Source organism: Dromaius novaehollandiae, chromosome 1 (genome assembly GCF_036370855.1).
Source record: "Dromaius novaehollandiae isolate bDroNov1 chromosome 1, bDroNov1.hap1, whole genome shotgun sequence".
NCBI classification, from domain to species: Eukaryota; Metazoa; Chordata; class Aves; order Casuariiformes; family Dromaiidae; genus Dromaius; species Dromaius novaehollandiae.
The window spans coordinates 207317539-207334725 of NC_088098.1; the positions used below are offsets into that span (position 1 = coordinate 207317539).

The 17187-nt window shown below is 43.1% G+C and overlaps 1 protein-coding gene across 2 annotated transcripts; it reads left to right on the forward strand.

Moving 5' to 3' along the window:
• Window positions 1–410: 410 nt before the first annotated feature.
• LOC112988556 (transmembrane 4 L6 family member 1-like) lies at window positions 411–16981 on the forward strand. 2 transcript variants are annotated; one of them, XM_026109132.2, is made up of 6 exons: window positions 411–543; window positions 3581–3763; window positions 7784–7849; window positions 13401–13546; window positions 14354–14540; window positions 15033–16981. In XM_026109132.2, the coding sequence occupies exons 2-6, from the start codon at window positions 3593–3595 to the stop codon at window positions 15051–15053; spliced, it is 591 nt and encodes a 196-aa protein (XP_025964917.2). In that variant the 5' UTR covers window positions 411–543; window positions 3581–3592; the 3' UTR covers window positions 15054–16981. The 2 variants fall into 2 exon arrangements, with proteins under 2 accessions (XP_025964917.2, XP_025964918.2); XM_026109133.2 differs by having other exon boundaries at window positions 418–543; window positions 3584–3763.
• Window positions 16982–17187: the final 206 nt, after the last annotated feature.

The following is a 17187-nucleotide window of genomic DNA, read 5'->3' on the forward strand; positions in this document are numbered from 1 at the left end:
CATATGGGCTGAAGGCAGCGCAATTTGGAGCAAAGCTGGAGTGGGATTTTAACAGCCAAAAACCCACCCTGAGTAAACTGACTTCACACCGGCTGCCTTGCCGTGCTGTGCCCCCAGCTCCTGCTTCAGTGGTATTTTCTGCAATGCACACGGTGGTCCTCTTTGCACACTGGCACTCCTGCCGTCTCTCACCTCTCCTGTCCTGCGAAACTGTGCACGACCAAAATGGTTGTGGCGGTAAAAAGGACTCCGCTGAGCCAATCTTTGTGTCCTGCGGGGCGGAGGCATTGACCACTGGAACACTGCCTGAAAATAATCAATAACGCAGGCCGACACGCAAACCTCGCGCTGGCCAACCAGGGATAGTTTGGGGTATTTCCTCATTCGCTGGAGAGAAACAACTGTTTGCTCAATAGAGCCCATTGCTGAGAACAGTTTTGTACCTCTCTCCAACTGGCACATTCAAGGAAAGGGGAAAAAAAAGCTTGAAGCCAGCTGTGGGAAACTCCGAAGCCAGGAGGCCATCTTAGCCCTGTAGAGAAGGTAAGCAAAGTTATTTACTTACTTCTCTCAGCATTACACAAGAAAACTTTCTAAAACACTGGTTAAAAATTAGAAGCTTGCTCTAGCTGCCTTGCTTAACAAAGCCATAGAAAATGCCTTTGTTTGCTGAATTAATGAAGCACTTTGAGCACTTCTGGCAATCCAGAATGTTTTCCTAAGCTGTAATAACACGGCCAGATCTTCTGATGTAAACAGGCAGCAAAGCTACGTTGATTTTGGTGGTAGAGGCTCTCATTAGATCTGGTGGTTGATGTTTAGGCAAATTCTCCTTGCAAGTTGAAGTGATACTGAGATAGGTTAGAGAAAATGGGCCAGATCCTCCCCTGGTGACAATCTGTGCTCCTCCAGTCAAATCAGCGCTGTATTCCTTCGCACTGGATAAGAGTTAAGGCCTCTGGCTGTACGTGAAAGATGTAGAAGAAAATTTGTAACTCATCTACAAGATCTAACTTTTATGAAAGGAGGTGTGGTTGTGCCTGTGCTTGTTCGCTTCTCTCTGTGAGGGAAATAGGTGAGGCTGGGCAAACGCATGGAAAAGCAAGGGTCGGAATGAAACAGGAAGGCAGGCGGACAAAAGTCAATATAAAAATGCTTTGCTCCAAAGTGCAAATGCTTTGAGCATTTGGAAGAAAGACAAGTAAAATATCCAGTGTTCTTTCCATTTCCCTCCACCCCCTCCCTGCTTCATCCTTCATTTGCACATTGCCGGGCTACTTAGATTTGTATTTTTTTGAGCTGAGACCTTTTTCCTAGATGCTTGCAAAATGCCCTGCCCAGTTTTGAGCATTATATGCACAATAAATAATGACCATAAAACAAGAAGTACCTCTGTTAAATGTACCTTTCTGAAATTGTTTAATCCCAGCTAACTTGTTTTAAAGCTGAATTGCAATGTATAATACGATTGTAAAGTGCTCAGAGGATAAGGCGTATAAGCACAATGCTCTTATTAAATTCATAGCAGCACAGGACAATGCAATTTTTTCTCTGTAGAAATGCAAGCTCAGAAGAAGTCCCTGGCAACCTCGACCTCACAGCAATGCACAGCATCCCTTCAAACCTTTCCATTTCTCTCTCAGTCACACAGGTCTGAGGACACCGGCCTGTCTTCATGCCTTACCTCACCATTTCGCTGTCCTCATTCTGTCAGCAAAGGCAGCTGCAGCCTGTCTCTGGCTTTCTCAAATACCTAAATACTGTCTTCACCCAGGCCTTTACTCTTGGGGAACCCATGCTGGATTGATTTTGGCTACTCCTAGCCTGCTCATACCTTCTCAACACCGACTTCTGCCACAAAACTTTCAGGACTAGCCAATGCGCATGACTAAACTGAGGGGCATTTCACAGTTTACTGCCTTTATTATTACAAAAAGTACTTGTATGTAGCAAGCGTAGTTGTGCATACATGGGAGCATGTGTGCGGGTATAGCACAGCTGTGTACGTGGATTGCCCTCCTTCCCTTACGTTTTACAACCTGTGCATTGGAGAGCAAAGCCATCTTTGCCACAGCTTATCAGCCTTCTTTGAGGGTAGAAACCTGCAGTTGATATTTTGTATTTTCATGCAGTTGCAAGCCTTGAGCTGGAGTGAAGCTATGATAAAACTGGTGATGAAGAAGCTGTGATCAGTTTGTGCTACAAAGTTAATGCCAGGGTGAAAGTTCAAGAATCCCAGTACCAAGAGTCTGAAATTTCCAGCCTGTCATGGAGAAGTATTTGTGGATCCACTTTTGTATTGACCAGTCTTTTCTCCTCTGGCTATGTATTGCAGCGTGGGTGCTCTATGAGCTGGGATTGCTCAGACTGGTGAAGGGGGATCTCACAGCAGCCTGCACCAGACTGGAAGGGGAGTGACAAAGACGATGGAACCAAATTCTCCTCTGTGCTGTCAGAGGATATAACAAGGAGCTACAGCCACATTTAGAGCTTTGGAGGTTCAAGTTAGACATTAGGAAAGACTTTCCACCAAGGGGTTAGGGCAGCCCTGCATCAGGTGACCCTGAGAAGTGATAGTATCTACATCCTTGGAGGCCTTTAAGGCTCAGCTACACAAAACCATGGCTGAAGCAGTGACCTGGTATTGGTGGTTGTCCTGTTTTCAGCAGGAGGTTGGACTGGAGACCTGCAGAGATCCCTTCCAACCAACATCTCTATGATTACTTGATTTCAAAAGAAAAACCCAACCACTGTGAAATAAAAAGCTGCTATTTTTCACATTATGCCAGATCTCTGAAAATGAGGTGGGATGGCTCTGGGAGTTGGTGTGTCCTGGCAATGACGTATCCTTAACAAATAGCCACAAGATTAACCATGTTTCAACTCTTTTGGATACTTTAGCATGGGTAATAAACAGCCCTGCAACCCACAGTCTTATTTACCCTGATCTGCAGGATAGGCACAGCACAGAAAACAGCAATGAAAGCTGCTCCAATTCCTGCTGGCAGTGTAACTTCAGCTGAAGCAGGGAAAATGCAGCTGGCAAGGGATCAGAAGAGGCACTCCAGTCTGCCCCGCTCCCAAAGCAGGACTGGCTCTTTCTAGGGTGTTCCTGGCAGATGTTTGCTGCTCTTTAAGACCTCCAGTGGTGGAGATTTCAAATCAGCTTCCCAAGACAGTCAGTCCAGAGAACCTGGAACATCCACCTCCCTGTCTGCCTAGGCCTTAGCCCTACCACGAAGACCGCCAGCCAGTTTGTGCAGCCAGAGTGATCTTCCCAATGGCAGAGACACTGTCCGTTAACAATTAGAATGAAGCTATCAATCAGCTCATTGCATACCCACATGTTTACTCCTGACGATTTAAATTAAATCCAATTAAATAATCCAATTTTTAATAATTCCATTTTAAATAAAGGCCCTGGAGGGAATAGGCTCTGTAGAAGAATATTATCTATGTAAGTCTTAACTGGAACATTTCTTGTTTAAAAACTAGCTCTTCTTTCATTAAAGAAGATAACTGCTGAAATGCTGTGCCTCGTGTGTCACAGTAACCCAAATCTTCTTATGTCTTTCCTCAGCAGTGAGCTACTATGTGCACAGGGAAGTGTTCAAAGTGCATTGGGATCACCCTGTTCCCACTGGCGACATGTGCTATAGTCTCCAATCTTCTCCTGTACTTCCCCAGCGGACAAGTTCTGCAGATAAGCGAGATAACTGACCTGGTCTGGTTTTTCCATGGCATTGTGGGAGCTGGGATACTGGTAAGAGAGAAGTGTTGCTCTTGTTGCTTGTGTTCATTAACACTAAGGGCTAAGAAAACCTCTGTTAATTTAACAAAAAATCATAGCTATGTCTCTGCATAAGTTTCTGAACACCTTAACTGGGAAGGTGATGTATAGGACTAAGAAAAGGCATTCAAGACCATTCAAGTCCTTAATCACAGGAATGCAATCTATTTCTGAAAATGAGTATCAGGATTGCAAGCCAGAGAGAAGCAGTCAGGTTGGCTATTCACTGTGGAGAAGAGTAATGCGGGTGCTCATGTCTTAGTGAGTCAAAGCAGAGCTGAAGTCCCAAGCTCAGCTTGAGGTGGTGAATTTTCACCATTGCCTGAACTCTCTTGCTACTGCTCTGACTGATTTTATTCTCACATATTTCACAAAGAACAGTAAGGGTAAAACTGAAACTTGTTTCAGCAGCTCTCCATTAAAAACAGCCAACAGTCAACAAATGTGGAGCTGCAAATGGCTTAAATCCCAGATGCTGTCTGTGTTCCTCCACATTCACATCCTTTTGGATTTGGTTTGCATTTTATTTGCTGTTCTGTGACCAATTCTCCATTCCACTGTCCGGGAAAGATTTCTTTTATGTGAATATCCATAATCAGAGTGGAACATGTTCTGGAATACTGATCTTCCTAGTTCATTAGAAAGACTGCTCCCTTCACGCTCTTTCAATCATCCAACCGAAGTGCAGATGAAAAGCCAAGCAAAAGTAACATGGCTAGTTGCATATGATAAATAATGGCTGTAATACAGTCTAGAAGATGGTAAATTGGCCCCAGGCTGGCTACCTGCATGTCAATTAACTGAATGCTTAAGAACAACTAATTTATAAAAAACCAAATCTCATTCTCAGTCAGACTCTGATGCAGTTACTGCTTAAGTCTAGAGAAAAACTAACAATGGATGTGGTTCAGACTTGTATTTCCCAAAGCAAAAATACTATATAAGATCATCCAATAAATTATTCACCACCAGCAGCTTGTCTGCTTCCTCTTTTAGCTAACACTTGGGCCTATTACTCATGCTGAGCTTGAACGTAAGTGCGTGCAGAAAGCCTAAAGGAAGAAGTGGAACTACATGAGACGCCTGTGGAAAAATCATATCACTGCAAGCCCAGGAGTCATTGGCTTTCCATGAAAGGAAAGACAGATGTTCAGCCTGAGAGCATCACTGGCTCACTCAGAACATGCCTCCTTTGGAGGCCTCCACCAAAGGCTTGCCTGTGGCCAGCACTGCATACATCAAAAATGAGAACAGCAATTGAGAGGGGAGGAAAAAATTGCATTGATCTTCAAAACACAGATGACAGCACTAGGCATAATTATTGATTACAGTAATTACACAAACAATGCTGTTGAGTGTACATGTTTTCCAGAAAACAGCATGACAGATGCCCACAGGTGAAGAGCAGGGGGAAGAAAGCATCAGCTCCGTTTTCCAGGGCGGAGGGAGCTGAAGCATGGAGAAATGAAGACTGACAGAGAAGTAACCCAAGGGTGAGGGGTGCCCCTCGACACACTGAGAAGTCCTGTCCCCAGCCTGAGCCCAGGCCATATCCTGACTCCCCAGCAAGGACAGACTGGGCTGCAGCCTGTTACCCTGTGCACCCAGGTACCTCTCCAGGGAGACTCAGGGCTAGAGGAGAGACACTGCAGCAGGTGTCCTGACTTTGGTAGTTTCCCTGCAAACAGGACACAGCCCACTGGAGCCAGGACTGTGGGGGCAACTTCATATCACACACCCTGGCTTTGCTCTGGCAGCCAGAAAATCTGCCTCAAAGTGGGAACTGAACCAGTAGACTGATACCTAGGTCAGCAGAGCATGCTTATGCTGAACAGCCAGCCTTGCTCTTTCCTCCTCCTCCACTGCTTTTCTAGTGGAATTTTATATAATTTGAAAACTTCACAGTTTCCTTATTTCAGATATTTAGGGTGTAAGGAGAGGAAGGCTGGCTCCATGTCTCATAGTAATGTCTTTGCTGGCAGAAAATCTATGTGCAGCACTGGGAAATGCCTGTATGAGCCACTTGGTCCTCATTTTACTGACAACAACCAAATCAAGCAAATTGTCATTCCAGTTCCAAAAAGCAGGCATTTATAATCAGGCACTGTAAAAAAAGAAAGCTGCCAAGCAAACTGTTCGTCCTGAGCAAGGCTAATAAATAAAAGAAAAGTGCTCACAGCTTAGACAGGAAACCTCCAAGGAAGGAAGTCAGCCCTGGCAGAAAGGGAATGCTGATTTGATGGGCAGAAGCATTAGCTCTCCTCCTGAGTGCTAGGCAGCGACTCTGGGCTGAGGCTGCCTTGTGGACCACCTATGAATATTTAAGAATTGACTTCTTTCCAGGAAGAAGAATATCTTTTTAACCCCAGTATCTAGATCTGCTGTCCTCAAACTGTGGTCCAGGAACCACTGAGGACTCTGGAGGCTGTTCCTAAGGAGTTCATGAAAGGTAACTAAGAAGAGCAAATCCATTGGAAAATATTTAGGGATCTGAAAATCCAAACAGGTTTCATAACACTGTCCTACACAATCTGACATGGATAGTCATATTTACACATACATTCCCTGTGCTTCATTCATCATGGACATCCTGTTCATCCTGCCCTAAATGTCCATCTCTCCAAAATCTAGTCAGGCTGTTTTTACAAACAGTAGTATAGAAGAGCATTATACCTGCCTTTTTCTTGTACGTTGGGTTTTTTTCTTTCCTTAACTGTACGGGGACAATTTCCTACTTTGTCAAATACTTTTTTGCTTGTGCTGCCCTGTGAGATGTCTACACAAACAGGGGTGGAAGCAGCAGGGTTGTTCTGGCCACCCAGCTAGACTCAGAAAATCTTTATTTCCCTATAGCTACCAAACCAAATGCAGTCTTTCCACTCCAGCATGCCTGTGTGGGGTGACGTTACATCCTGAGACACAGACGATTGCTGACTCCATCATATCAGTCCAGCTCCACCTGCTAATTACCATGCTGAAAACTGATGTGAATTGAGAGTTCTCTGTTGAGTGAGCACTGTTTTGTAGGTTTTCCAGAAGTTTATCTTCAGACAAAAGACCAAAATCAGTTATGTTTCAGGAAGTTTAATCTCCAAATTCTAATCTGGAGCAGGATGCTTATAAACAATTCTCACCCCAGTAGTTCACTAAACTTCTTTAGAGTCTGCTGAAGTGAAAGTTGGATGGGAAAGGTTTTCTTTTCCTCGTGGAAATTTACACTATTTCAAAAATTTTTTTTCCATTTTCTCTGATGATGATGATGATGAAGTCCAAAGTTTTTCTTTTTTTTTTTCATAGATATACAAAAATCCCATTCCAGAGTAGGCAATATCCCAATGATTAAAATACTCCACTGAGACACAGGAGCATGGGTAAGGCTCAAGCCTTCACTGTGCCTTATTCAAACGAGACATCTGAATGGCAATCTCCAAGCCCCAGTGTCCTGACCACTAGTCTGCTTCTTACAGAGAGGGTGTTTTGAGCTCTTCTGGGAGAGCTGTCCTGGTTTGGCCAGGGAAAGGGACTGACCTTACACTGCAGCATTTGGGGCGCTCATGTGGAGGGTGGAAGACTAAGATTCGAGTTCCAGACCAGAAGATAGACATGAAAGCTGGCCTCCCGCTTCCATAGCCCTAACAGCAATCTATAAGCTACACTGGAGTAGGAGGAAATCCTATCCGAGCAGAAACTCCATTTTGTCAAAACTGACATGTGTATTTCTGGGAAAAAAGATTGACAACCCCCTGCCTAAAAGAAGCAGAATAGCTTCAACAATCAGAATTACTGTATTAGAAATTTGCCAGCCAGCTCCAGCTGTACTCCCACACTTCCCCCTGAGCTCGCTTCCTTCTGCAAGCACCAATGCCTAAGTCGGTGTAACTCACAAAGAGGCAGGAGATGGTTTAGATTTAAGGCACGTGATGCCTCAGCTCCTAGACTTTAAAAAACATCCAAAAATACTTCACACAAATTCGGCTTGTGCTTTTCTCACAGGTTATGTTGCCGGCATTTATGATGCTGGGAGCGGGCGGAGCAGGATGTTGCGCTAACAGATGCAGGGTAAGTGGATATTTATGTGTTGAAACGTCACTATGCAGTTTGCACAATAGCTCTCAAATGGCTGCTTAGCAGGTAGAAACGTACAGTGACAAACCATCACACCACCATCAACAGCCAAGTCAGGAAAATGCAGAAGTAGCGCTTGATCTATAGCGTCCCTGGGCTGGGGCTGAGAAATCAGTTAGCAAGCAAGAATATTATGATACTGCAGCCACTGATATAAGGGAAATTATACATAGCCAGGACAGCTACTGGAGCCTTTAGCCACAGTCCTGATGGTTGAAGGGGACAAAGCTACTTTACTTTACCCCCCATAAAGTAAAACACTGCTGCAGCTTCCTCCTGCCCAAGGAGATCCTGAAAGTCGAGGCGGCTGCCCATTTCTTCTGCTTTCGTCTGGTCCTCTTCTGTGTCAATTCACTTTTCTACAGATTCATTCTTCTTTACCTCTGAACAGTCAGATACATCAGCCATCTCAATGGCCACTACCATGGGATGCTGAAATTGAGCTCCCTGAGTGCCAAAAGCCTGAGCTGCTCCAGTGGGCATGGAGGAGCAAGCACTGTGTTGCTGAGGCTGGTCCCAGGCTCAGGTGCTCTGTGGACTGAACCTGCAGAAGGCTTTGACCTGTCGCACACACTTGCCCAAGTGTTATGCACGTAAGAGCTGCCAATGCAATTTGGGCTCTTTGTCATGCAAGCAAAGGCCAGAGAGAATTTTCCCCTTGGTAATTAAGAATATTATAAAGCAACATGCTATACAGGCATCTCAATTAATTTTCAAGCCCTGGGCACAGACTTCTATGTGGCTGTCCTCATTAACAAGAATAAACCGAATTAGAAATGTTTCTCTAATCTGCAGTCTTCCCAGAAGCAGCCTGTAACCAGATTCCATACAATAAAACATTTCTCTTCTGTACTCTTCAATTAATATGTAGTTTGAACCGTGAGATCTTTGCCTCTTCAAGTTGTTTTGCTTTAGCTAATTCATTGTTAGTAATACCAAATTGCATTCTTCATTAGGATGCCAACAGGTACATCACAAGGGACATGCCATGACACTGATTTTACCAAGTGTGATGTGCACAGTGGGGAGAATTTGCTAAAGATGGTCAAGTAGGCCAGTTGCAGAGCTGGGATGTGAGCCTCAGCTCCCTGAATCCAAAGCCTTAGCCAGCTGCTTCTCCTGATTTTGAGTAATACAGAAAATTGTGATCAAAAATGGCAGTACTATGTAGTACTGGGGTGCTCACATGTTCTGCAGAACAGACTAAGTTGCAGGGGGAAATTCAGCTGAACAAGGCTCAGCTGTAACATGATGTCTAGGGTCTCCCTCCTCAGTCCTCCATCTCAATACTAAATATTACACTGGACCTCCCAGTTTAAATCTGAGCCAAGAGTCAAACTGCACCAGACAGGTTGGGTTGGTTGCCCTATCTGACTTCCTCCATCTGCTGACTCAGTCAATAGCATACAGCTGGTTGGCAGCCCACATCTGTAGACTGCCTGCTATCTGCTACCCTGCTTCCTGTCTTCCATCCTTTAGCTGTTCAAGGCTTTTTTAACTATGGTCCTTGGCTGCCAGATATCCTGCCAGCATCTTCCCAGCACTGACAGGTTATATATGAGCTGTTTCTCCTCTTTAGTATTTGTTATGGTAGAAGGATATAACAACCACTGTTGAGAAAATCAATATCTGTATGAAGAAAACCAATGCTAGGTGATGAAGCTACTCAAACCAAACTAGAGAAAAAGCCTGGTGATGACAATTAATCTTTGAAACTGTTGTCTTCTAAGACCATGGGAAATGCCCACCTCTTTAGGGTGGAAAGGGGTGCAGTTCTACAAGTCATCCTATGGCTTAAATAGAATGTGGCAAAGTAGAGATGAGGTGGAGGCATGAACAAAGAGTGAGCAACTATGAACAGCATTAAAAGCAACAGTCCTGTGTGCACAGCCCCTGGGAAAGAGTGACTTCCAAGCATGCAAAAAGAGGCAAGTTTTGCAAGAAGATCTGAAGGCCAATGTGTTTCTTCAGGGGAAGAAACCTCAGGGAAACTTCACTTTGGGGATAGTGGGAGGAACAGTGCACAGATACACAGCAGGGTTGCTCAGCCTTCCTGACCATATGAGCTGTAAACCCAAGCCCGAGTATGGTGTGAGCCACCAGACTCTGGAGAGCAGGAGCTCTGGGACTGGTTCGTACATGCACAATGGCAACAGTTTCCCAAGTGTGCCAAATCTCCTTGCAAGGTGGGTCTAGGATGGACCTGAAGACAGGTCCCAGGCTCTTGGTGGCTTATCTGTCAGCCCCACCCCTGCACCACCCTTCTGGCAGGGAAAAAGCCCACACTGGAACTACTCAGGAGCTAGCACGGCCTAGAAACTAGCCTGGCCACCTTTCTGCTTTGGGGACCTTGGATGTAAAAAAACAGATTTACAGAGAACACTCAGCATTGGTTTTCATGGCTGGTTTGGAAACAAGACTAAAGAACCAATATTAATCAGAGTTATTATTCGATCAGAACACAACCATGTTCCTCAGGGTAGGGACTATCCTGCTATATTTTGTGAAATTTCTGGTTTAATAGATCCAGACTTCATCACAGCCTTTACATGCTGCCAAGTATCAACAACAAGAGTAATAACAATTACTGTATTTGTCATCCCTTTATTCATCTTACTGAGTTCTCCAGTTCAAAATGGGGGGTCTTTTGCATTCTAATGATGTGCTGCATTAACTTTTTCCATTAATCCATTTTAACTTGTTGCCTGTAAACATCCCTAGGTGCCTTCCTGTTCTTGCATTATGGAGTAATGATTTTGGAAAGTAACACATTAAGAAAGCTTCATTGTCCTGCAGCTTAGCATATACGCATCTAAAAGCATCCACTGCATAGGCACAATGAGGAAAAAAGCCCCCCTAAATACATAGCTTATGTCATTACATCAGCAAACATATTCTAATACTTCCTTCTAAGCCTTCCTTAAGAGTTACTAGTAGAACAAGAATAGCCTTAGCAGCTTTCCAGACAAACAAACCTAGGTAAGCAAAGATATCTAGATAACCAGAGAGGATATTAATTCATCAAAAAACATCTCCAGAGGAAGAAACACAGAAGAAAAATAGCTTGATGAAACAAGAGCCAGGGCAATAAAGACTAGTACAGAGCAGTACAATCTGGGCAAGAGGAACTTGGTAACTTCACCAAAGCAGCTGGTTCAAATGCTCCAAGAATGAATGCCGAAAGTCCTCATTGGCTCAACAAAGACAAACCAATTCTGTAAGGGATAAATCAGGGAAGACTTAAAAAAAAAAATCACCAAAGAGAATGGTCAGCAAAAACTTCACAAGCAGTACATAACAAGTCAACGTCATGGGAAACTGGTGATTATAACAAACTCAAGCATCCCAGCTTAGACTTCATTTTCAGTCAAAGACACAAGTGAAGCAATAAAAAAAGAAATTTTAAGGGACAAATGAAGATGGTGCAACTATGGAAAATGCTGAAATGCTGAGGTGATGAGATAATAAAATTGTTGGATTTCCATAGAATATGAGATGAGCCCCCAGAAAAGTTTGCAGAAAGTAGAAATAATGGAGAAATGCCATTATGTGTGTAGAAAATGCCTAGGAGAGGCAATCTAACAGTAACAATATAATCATATGCATGGTAAAGTAAATATGTGAGATGAAGCTAACTGTACAGCCAATAGATTCCAAATCAGAAAAACATGCGTTAAAGAGTAATTATCAAAGATAGCACTAACTAGTACTAACCACTATCATAAAACCTAAGAAGAGCAAGGGACCATTTGACTTTTCTATTTTAATTGACTTTGGGACACCCTGTACTGCTGTGTTGTGCCAAAAGAAATCATCAGCATAATTAAGATCCTTATATCAAGCTGCAGAATGCACAACTGAGGGAAATGAGAAAACAGATGGGGAGAAATGGTTCAGCATAGATAGGGGTTTCAGAGTATCAGTCATTCACTTTTACTGCAAGGCATAGCTGGTGATCTTATTTTGAGACACAGTGCATCAGTTACAACCCAAGCACTATGGACCAGGACAATATATTAAATTACCTACATTTTGCTGCCAATGAAGCTCTGTCAAGAGGCAACTGACCCCATATGCAGATAAAGACTGAAAGAGTGTCTAGCTTTGCAAAAAAGACAGAATTATTAATCATTTATGATGAAATAAATCTCATGAGAAATCCCAGCAGCATCTAACTAAAGTATTGCTTTAGAGGTGAAAGAACGAGCAAAGTGAGTCAGTTCACACACTAGTAACACGCAAGGATGTACAAAAGGCAGTAATGTCATCAGCTGGCAAGTTGGAAACTGCATTCACCAGCTTAAACAAGCTTGGGTGTTGAACAGCTTTCAAGGCTAGGTCTCAAATCGCCAGCATGGATGCCGGATATTTCCATTTGTCACTGTAACGGAGAGCTCTGTGGAGCTGCTGGCAGTAGTGCAGGATTGCTACCTTCTTTCTGGACTGTTAGATTTCAGCAACAGAAGAATGTGAGGCCTGAGGTATTCAGTTTCAAACCCAAGTCCTGGATGGGAACGTTTCTCGTGTGCTTCATCAAATGTGTCTCTGCCCCAGCTCGCAGTGCCCTGACTCCTAGGCAGTCTTGCTGCCTCTCCTCTAGCCCAGGTCTTCCGCTGGCTCAGCCAGTCTCCTCCGCAGATTACTTCTCTCTTCTCCTTCTTGGCAGAGTTGTGCACAACCACAAGGAGGGACAAGAATAGTGGGTAACCTTTCCCAGGTATAACCCTGGTAGCATCAGGCTGAAAAGCTTGTTTCTAAATGCAAAAAGCAACAAAATATATCCCATCCATTAAAAGAAAACTATGCCAAAAGAGAGGAAAACTAAAGTTTCTGTGTGAGTAGCCAATGTGAGACATGTGGGTACATTACAAGTAATTCAAAGTCACTGTTTGTTTGTTGACACATTCAGCACAGTTAGATTTCTCAGCATGAGTAGTGGTAATACCATTTCATGCTGTTGAAAAGTAAAGGAAAGCAGCAACTGAAAGGCTCTTTTGCGTTCTTCATCAGTTGTCAAAAACAACTAATGTATTTTCTATTGCTTTCACACCTGGTTCGGTAATTGATTGCCTTTTGGTTTCTGTTTGTAGAAAAGTGCCATTGGCTGAAGAGCTGGAAATGCCAAGGCACCCAAGATATAGACCACATCAAGCCAAGGTGTGTTGGCTTCATATTGGCTTTTTGAAAGAAGACCCATGAGATGTTTTCGTAATTAACAAGTTAAATATGAAACTGAATAAGCCCTGTGCTTAGCCACGTTTAACGAAAGAATAGATACAGGTTGAAATCTTTCAACTCCCAGGATAGCTGCACTGGTCAGAAGTCAGCTACTTATTATTCCCACAAATATCATACTGCTATTATCAGTTTCTGCATGTAATAGGAAATGGATAAAGATAGTTTCCTTCCCATTCAGTGTAAGCTTTCTATCCTACTCAATGCATCTGTGAATATGATGTTGAAGGTTAATTTTCATGCCCTTCAGATGCTGCTGTCAGTGATTCTGGCTGTGCTGGGATTCGCGGGAGGAGTGTACTGTGTGGTCGTCTCCTCACTGGGGCTGATTGGTGGACCTCTGTGCAACACGGGTGATGGAGAGTACATTTACCCTTTCAGGAATGACACTCTGGAGTGAGTATGATTTACAGACTCTTCCAACTTCATGTTGCCAAACCTCCCTACACATATTTTTCATAAAAAATTTGGATTTTTCCAAAGTGAACTAACGCTCCACCCTGGTTAAGCTTGAATTCACATTTCTCTGAGCCAGCATGTTCCAGCTGGTCATCTCTTTGACCAAGGGCTCATCTTCTGGCAAACTGCCTGTTTGCTCTGTTGTGCTTGTCAACACCCTTTGTGCAAGTTGCACCATGCTTTCAAAAGACTGCTGAGTGGTAAGCCGTGACTCCCATCAGAGTCAAAGGAATTATATGATAACTGTGTCACAGTAGTCTGTAAAACCATACGGAGCTGAATCTGCACTATATACTTCTGGAGAGCAAAGCAAAAGTCTCTGACTCTAAAGTTAGCCTTGGGAACTGCTCTTTTCATGCCAGAGCTGGGGACTGTGGATGGACTGAGCTGAGATAAAGCAGAAGAAATGGAGAATATGGAGACCCATTTTAAAGCCATTAGGGACCTTTCCCTTTAGTGATTAACATTGTCATAAAACATAAGGGAAGTTCTCATTTATGCGGCAAAGTACAGGTCTAGCTCTCCTCCCTAGTCATCAGCTGCACTGTTGCAAAGTGGATTCTTAAAGAGAATCACCAGCTTTTACCAGTTATAGTAGAACTTGAGACTCACTTTACATTGTTCAAATGAGCTCAGAAAATGTAATGCCAGAAAACGCAAAGCCTCTTTATAATGGTATTCAAGTCAAAGCCCCTTCATATTTTTGTTTTCTAATATATTGCCAATTATTTTTCTGTATCACAGAGACAATTATTTGTTTAATCAGACAACATGGAGCACCTGCAAAGAACCTGAAAACATCGTCCTTTGGAATATTGTCCTTTTCTCTATTCTCCTGGCAATCGGTGTGATAGAAGCTGTCCTTTGTTTTATTCAAGTCATCAATGGACTTATTGGCTTCATATGTGGCACATGTATGAGAAAACGAAAGGTTGGTATGCAGTAAAAGGTATCAGGGTGCTTACATTCTTACCACTTTTCTTTTTCAGACTCTTTGGGAATGGTGTATGGTTGGACAGATCTATACAACCTCTGAATGAACTCCTTTGGGGAGCAGAGGCAGTACAGATGCATCTGTGCACAGCCCTCTCTCCGTGACATTGTGGTCCTCAGATATGTCAAAACAGCAGTGTGCTGACGCACTCGGTTACATGGTTGTGTTCCTATTCAAGAAGCCTTTTTGATAAAGTTTAATGATTCTCCAGCACTTTTAAATGAGAGACATGAATCTGAGGGATTTTTTTTTTAATGACTAATGGTAGTAGAAAATGTCATTTTACAAAATGGCAGAAAATCTTCTTACAGTTTGATTTATCACCACTGCTTTCTTTTCACTGTTTATTTTCATTGAACAAGATGCCTGCAGTGAGTCTGATATCCATCTGAACTATTAATTAATCATCTGTCATTCATTGCCTTTCAGACAAATATCTCTGGAATGTGACTGACTTACAAGACAAGCCCCAAGCTGCCGATTCGCATACAATAAGGATCATGCATTGTGCTGTATGTATGAGGGAGAGGAAAAAGAAACCCCAAAATGTTCAGGATTTTCAGGGGAGTAAAATGGATTATTTTATAAAGAGATCAGGGTGGAAAAGGGTTAGATTATTTAGGATCTGAGATTCCAAATGTTCTTCTATCTAAATACTCTTGCTAAATCCCTGGTACAGAAAAAACACTAATCTGTGCAGCCCCAAGCACCCTGCTTGGGCATAAAACACAATTCTCAGCTAGAAGTTCACTACTTGTCCTGTGGTGCGTATGGGAAATTGAACCACTGTTAATACATGCATTTATCAGCTGCACTAAACCGGCGGTCTCTGGCTGGATGTAAATAGCTTCTGGTTCCCCCAAAATCTAGGCTTGATCTCACCTGCGTGTTCCCATTAACTTGCTACCTGGGCACTCCCAGAGTTAAATTAGGACCTGCAAAGAATATACTGAGTGGCATTTGTGACACTGCAGGGACAACTGAAGGAAAGAGTTTTCCACCTTCCTTAGTCACCCTCGAGCCAAACCCCCTTGTGCTTATTCTGTAGCTTGCTGTCATATTTGACAGAGTCTAATGCACATCCAAATCAGTTTTCCAGGAGCATCTGGTAGACGTGGTATCTGTGGAGGTGCATTTGGGTGAACACGGAAAGTAGGCTTTTGAACAAGAGTTTAACAATGCCGAGTTTAACAATGCCAAATTTAACAAAAAGGAGGAGAACCTCACCACGGTTTTGCCCTCATAGCTTTGCCGCTGCATAGGAGTCTCACTAGTATCTGTGAAGATCTATGTGGCTGTCCTAGAACAGATCGCATGGACAAGTAGTTAACCCATAAAGATAAACATTAAATCAGTAAAGGTAATAATTATGTGCAGCTTAGTAACAAATAAGAGATATAATCTGAAAGGAGACAAATTACATCAATCTTAGTGTTACAGCAAACAGTAATCCCACAAGGAACTGCGTAATTTGCCATCATCGCTCAAGATCAAGCCCTTGATGCTGAAATCCATGACTGGCAAATTTCAGAAATTCCATCATTTCAGTGGCTTCCACAAAGACTAATTCTAAGACATGCCACTGACTTCTCTGAGTCAGCCAAACTGTGAGATAACTTTTATCCATCCTAAATACAGGTATGCAGCTGTGAAAATCTGAATTTATGTTAAGTACTTAGAGTCTATTTTTCAAAAAGAGGCATTTATATTTTCTCAGTCAAAAGTTGTTCATATTTCCAGATTACAGCATAGGAGCAAGTTATCTGAACACATTCAGCATTTACAGGCAGACGTAGCTGTTTGTGCTGCCCTCTCCTGCAGCGTACAAAGTCCTTTGTACAAACTGGTGCAGGAAATGCCAGTCGTGCGAAGGTGAGTTGCACATGTGTGCTTCCTTGGTGCACTGTTTCACCACTAGAAGCAGGAAATTTGACCCATAAAACTTAAACGTACATTCCGTAAAGAAAGCGTAAGAGAATGCACATGCTGGCTGAAGTTTGAAAGCATAACTAGGTGCATCCAAACCCACTAGATGGCTTAGAAAGCTAAAGCTCATTTTAAGCCGTGAAGCCTGAACAAAGAGGACATCAAAAGAAAGCCGACTAATTCAACCAGGAAAAGAGTCAGGAATGTAGCTAGAAGTACTGATACTCAGCATGTAGTCAGTCCACCATCAGAAGAGGAGCTCTGTAAGCTCTTCCCTCAATATCAGCTCTCGCATCTCTGTGATGAAGCCGGTTTGCAGTGCCAGCACTGGAAGAGGGGGAGATACCCACTGACATGTTCCACCTCAAGCGAGGAAAACTAAACGTATGGCTGTATTGCTGCCATACGCATCCTCCAAGTTGTCCTGCCCTAGGGACTTTTAGTGTCATGTCTGTGTACTAATGGGAAACACTGTCTGTCCTGACCACTGTGCAATCTTTGGCTTTACTGATATATGTAAATATTAAATATTGCTATTCTGAAGTTATTTCCTGGTTTGGTTTGTGTGACCTGCCTTCAATCTAGCTCCAGGAAGAACAGCAACATAGAATAACACAGAAAGTAGAGTGAAATTCATCTTATCTAACTTGAACCATCA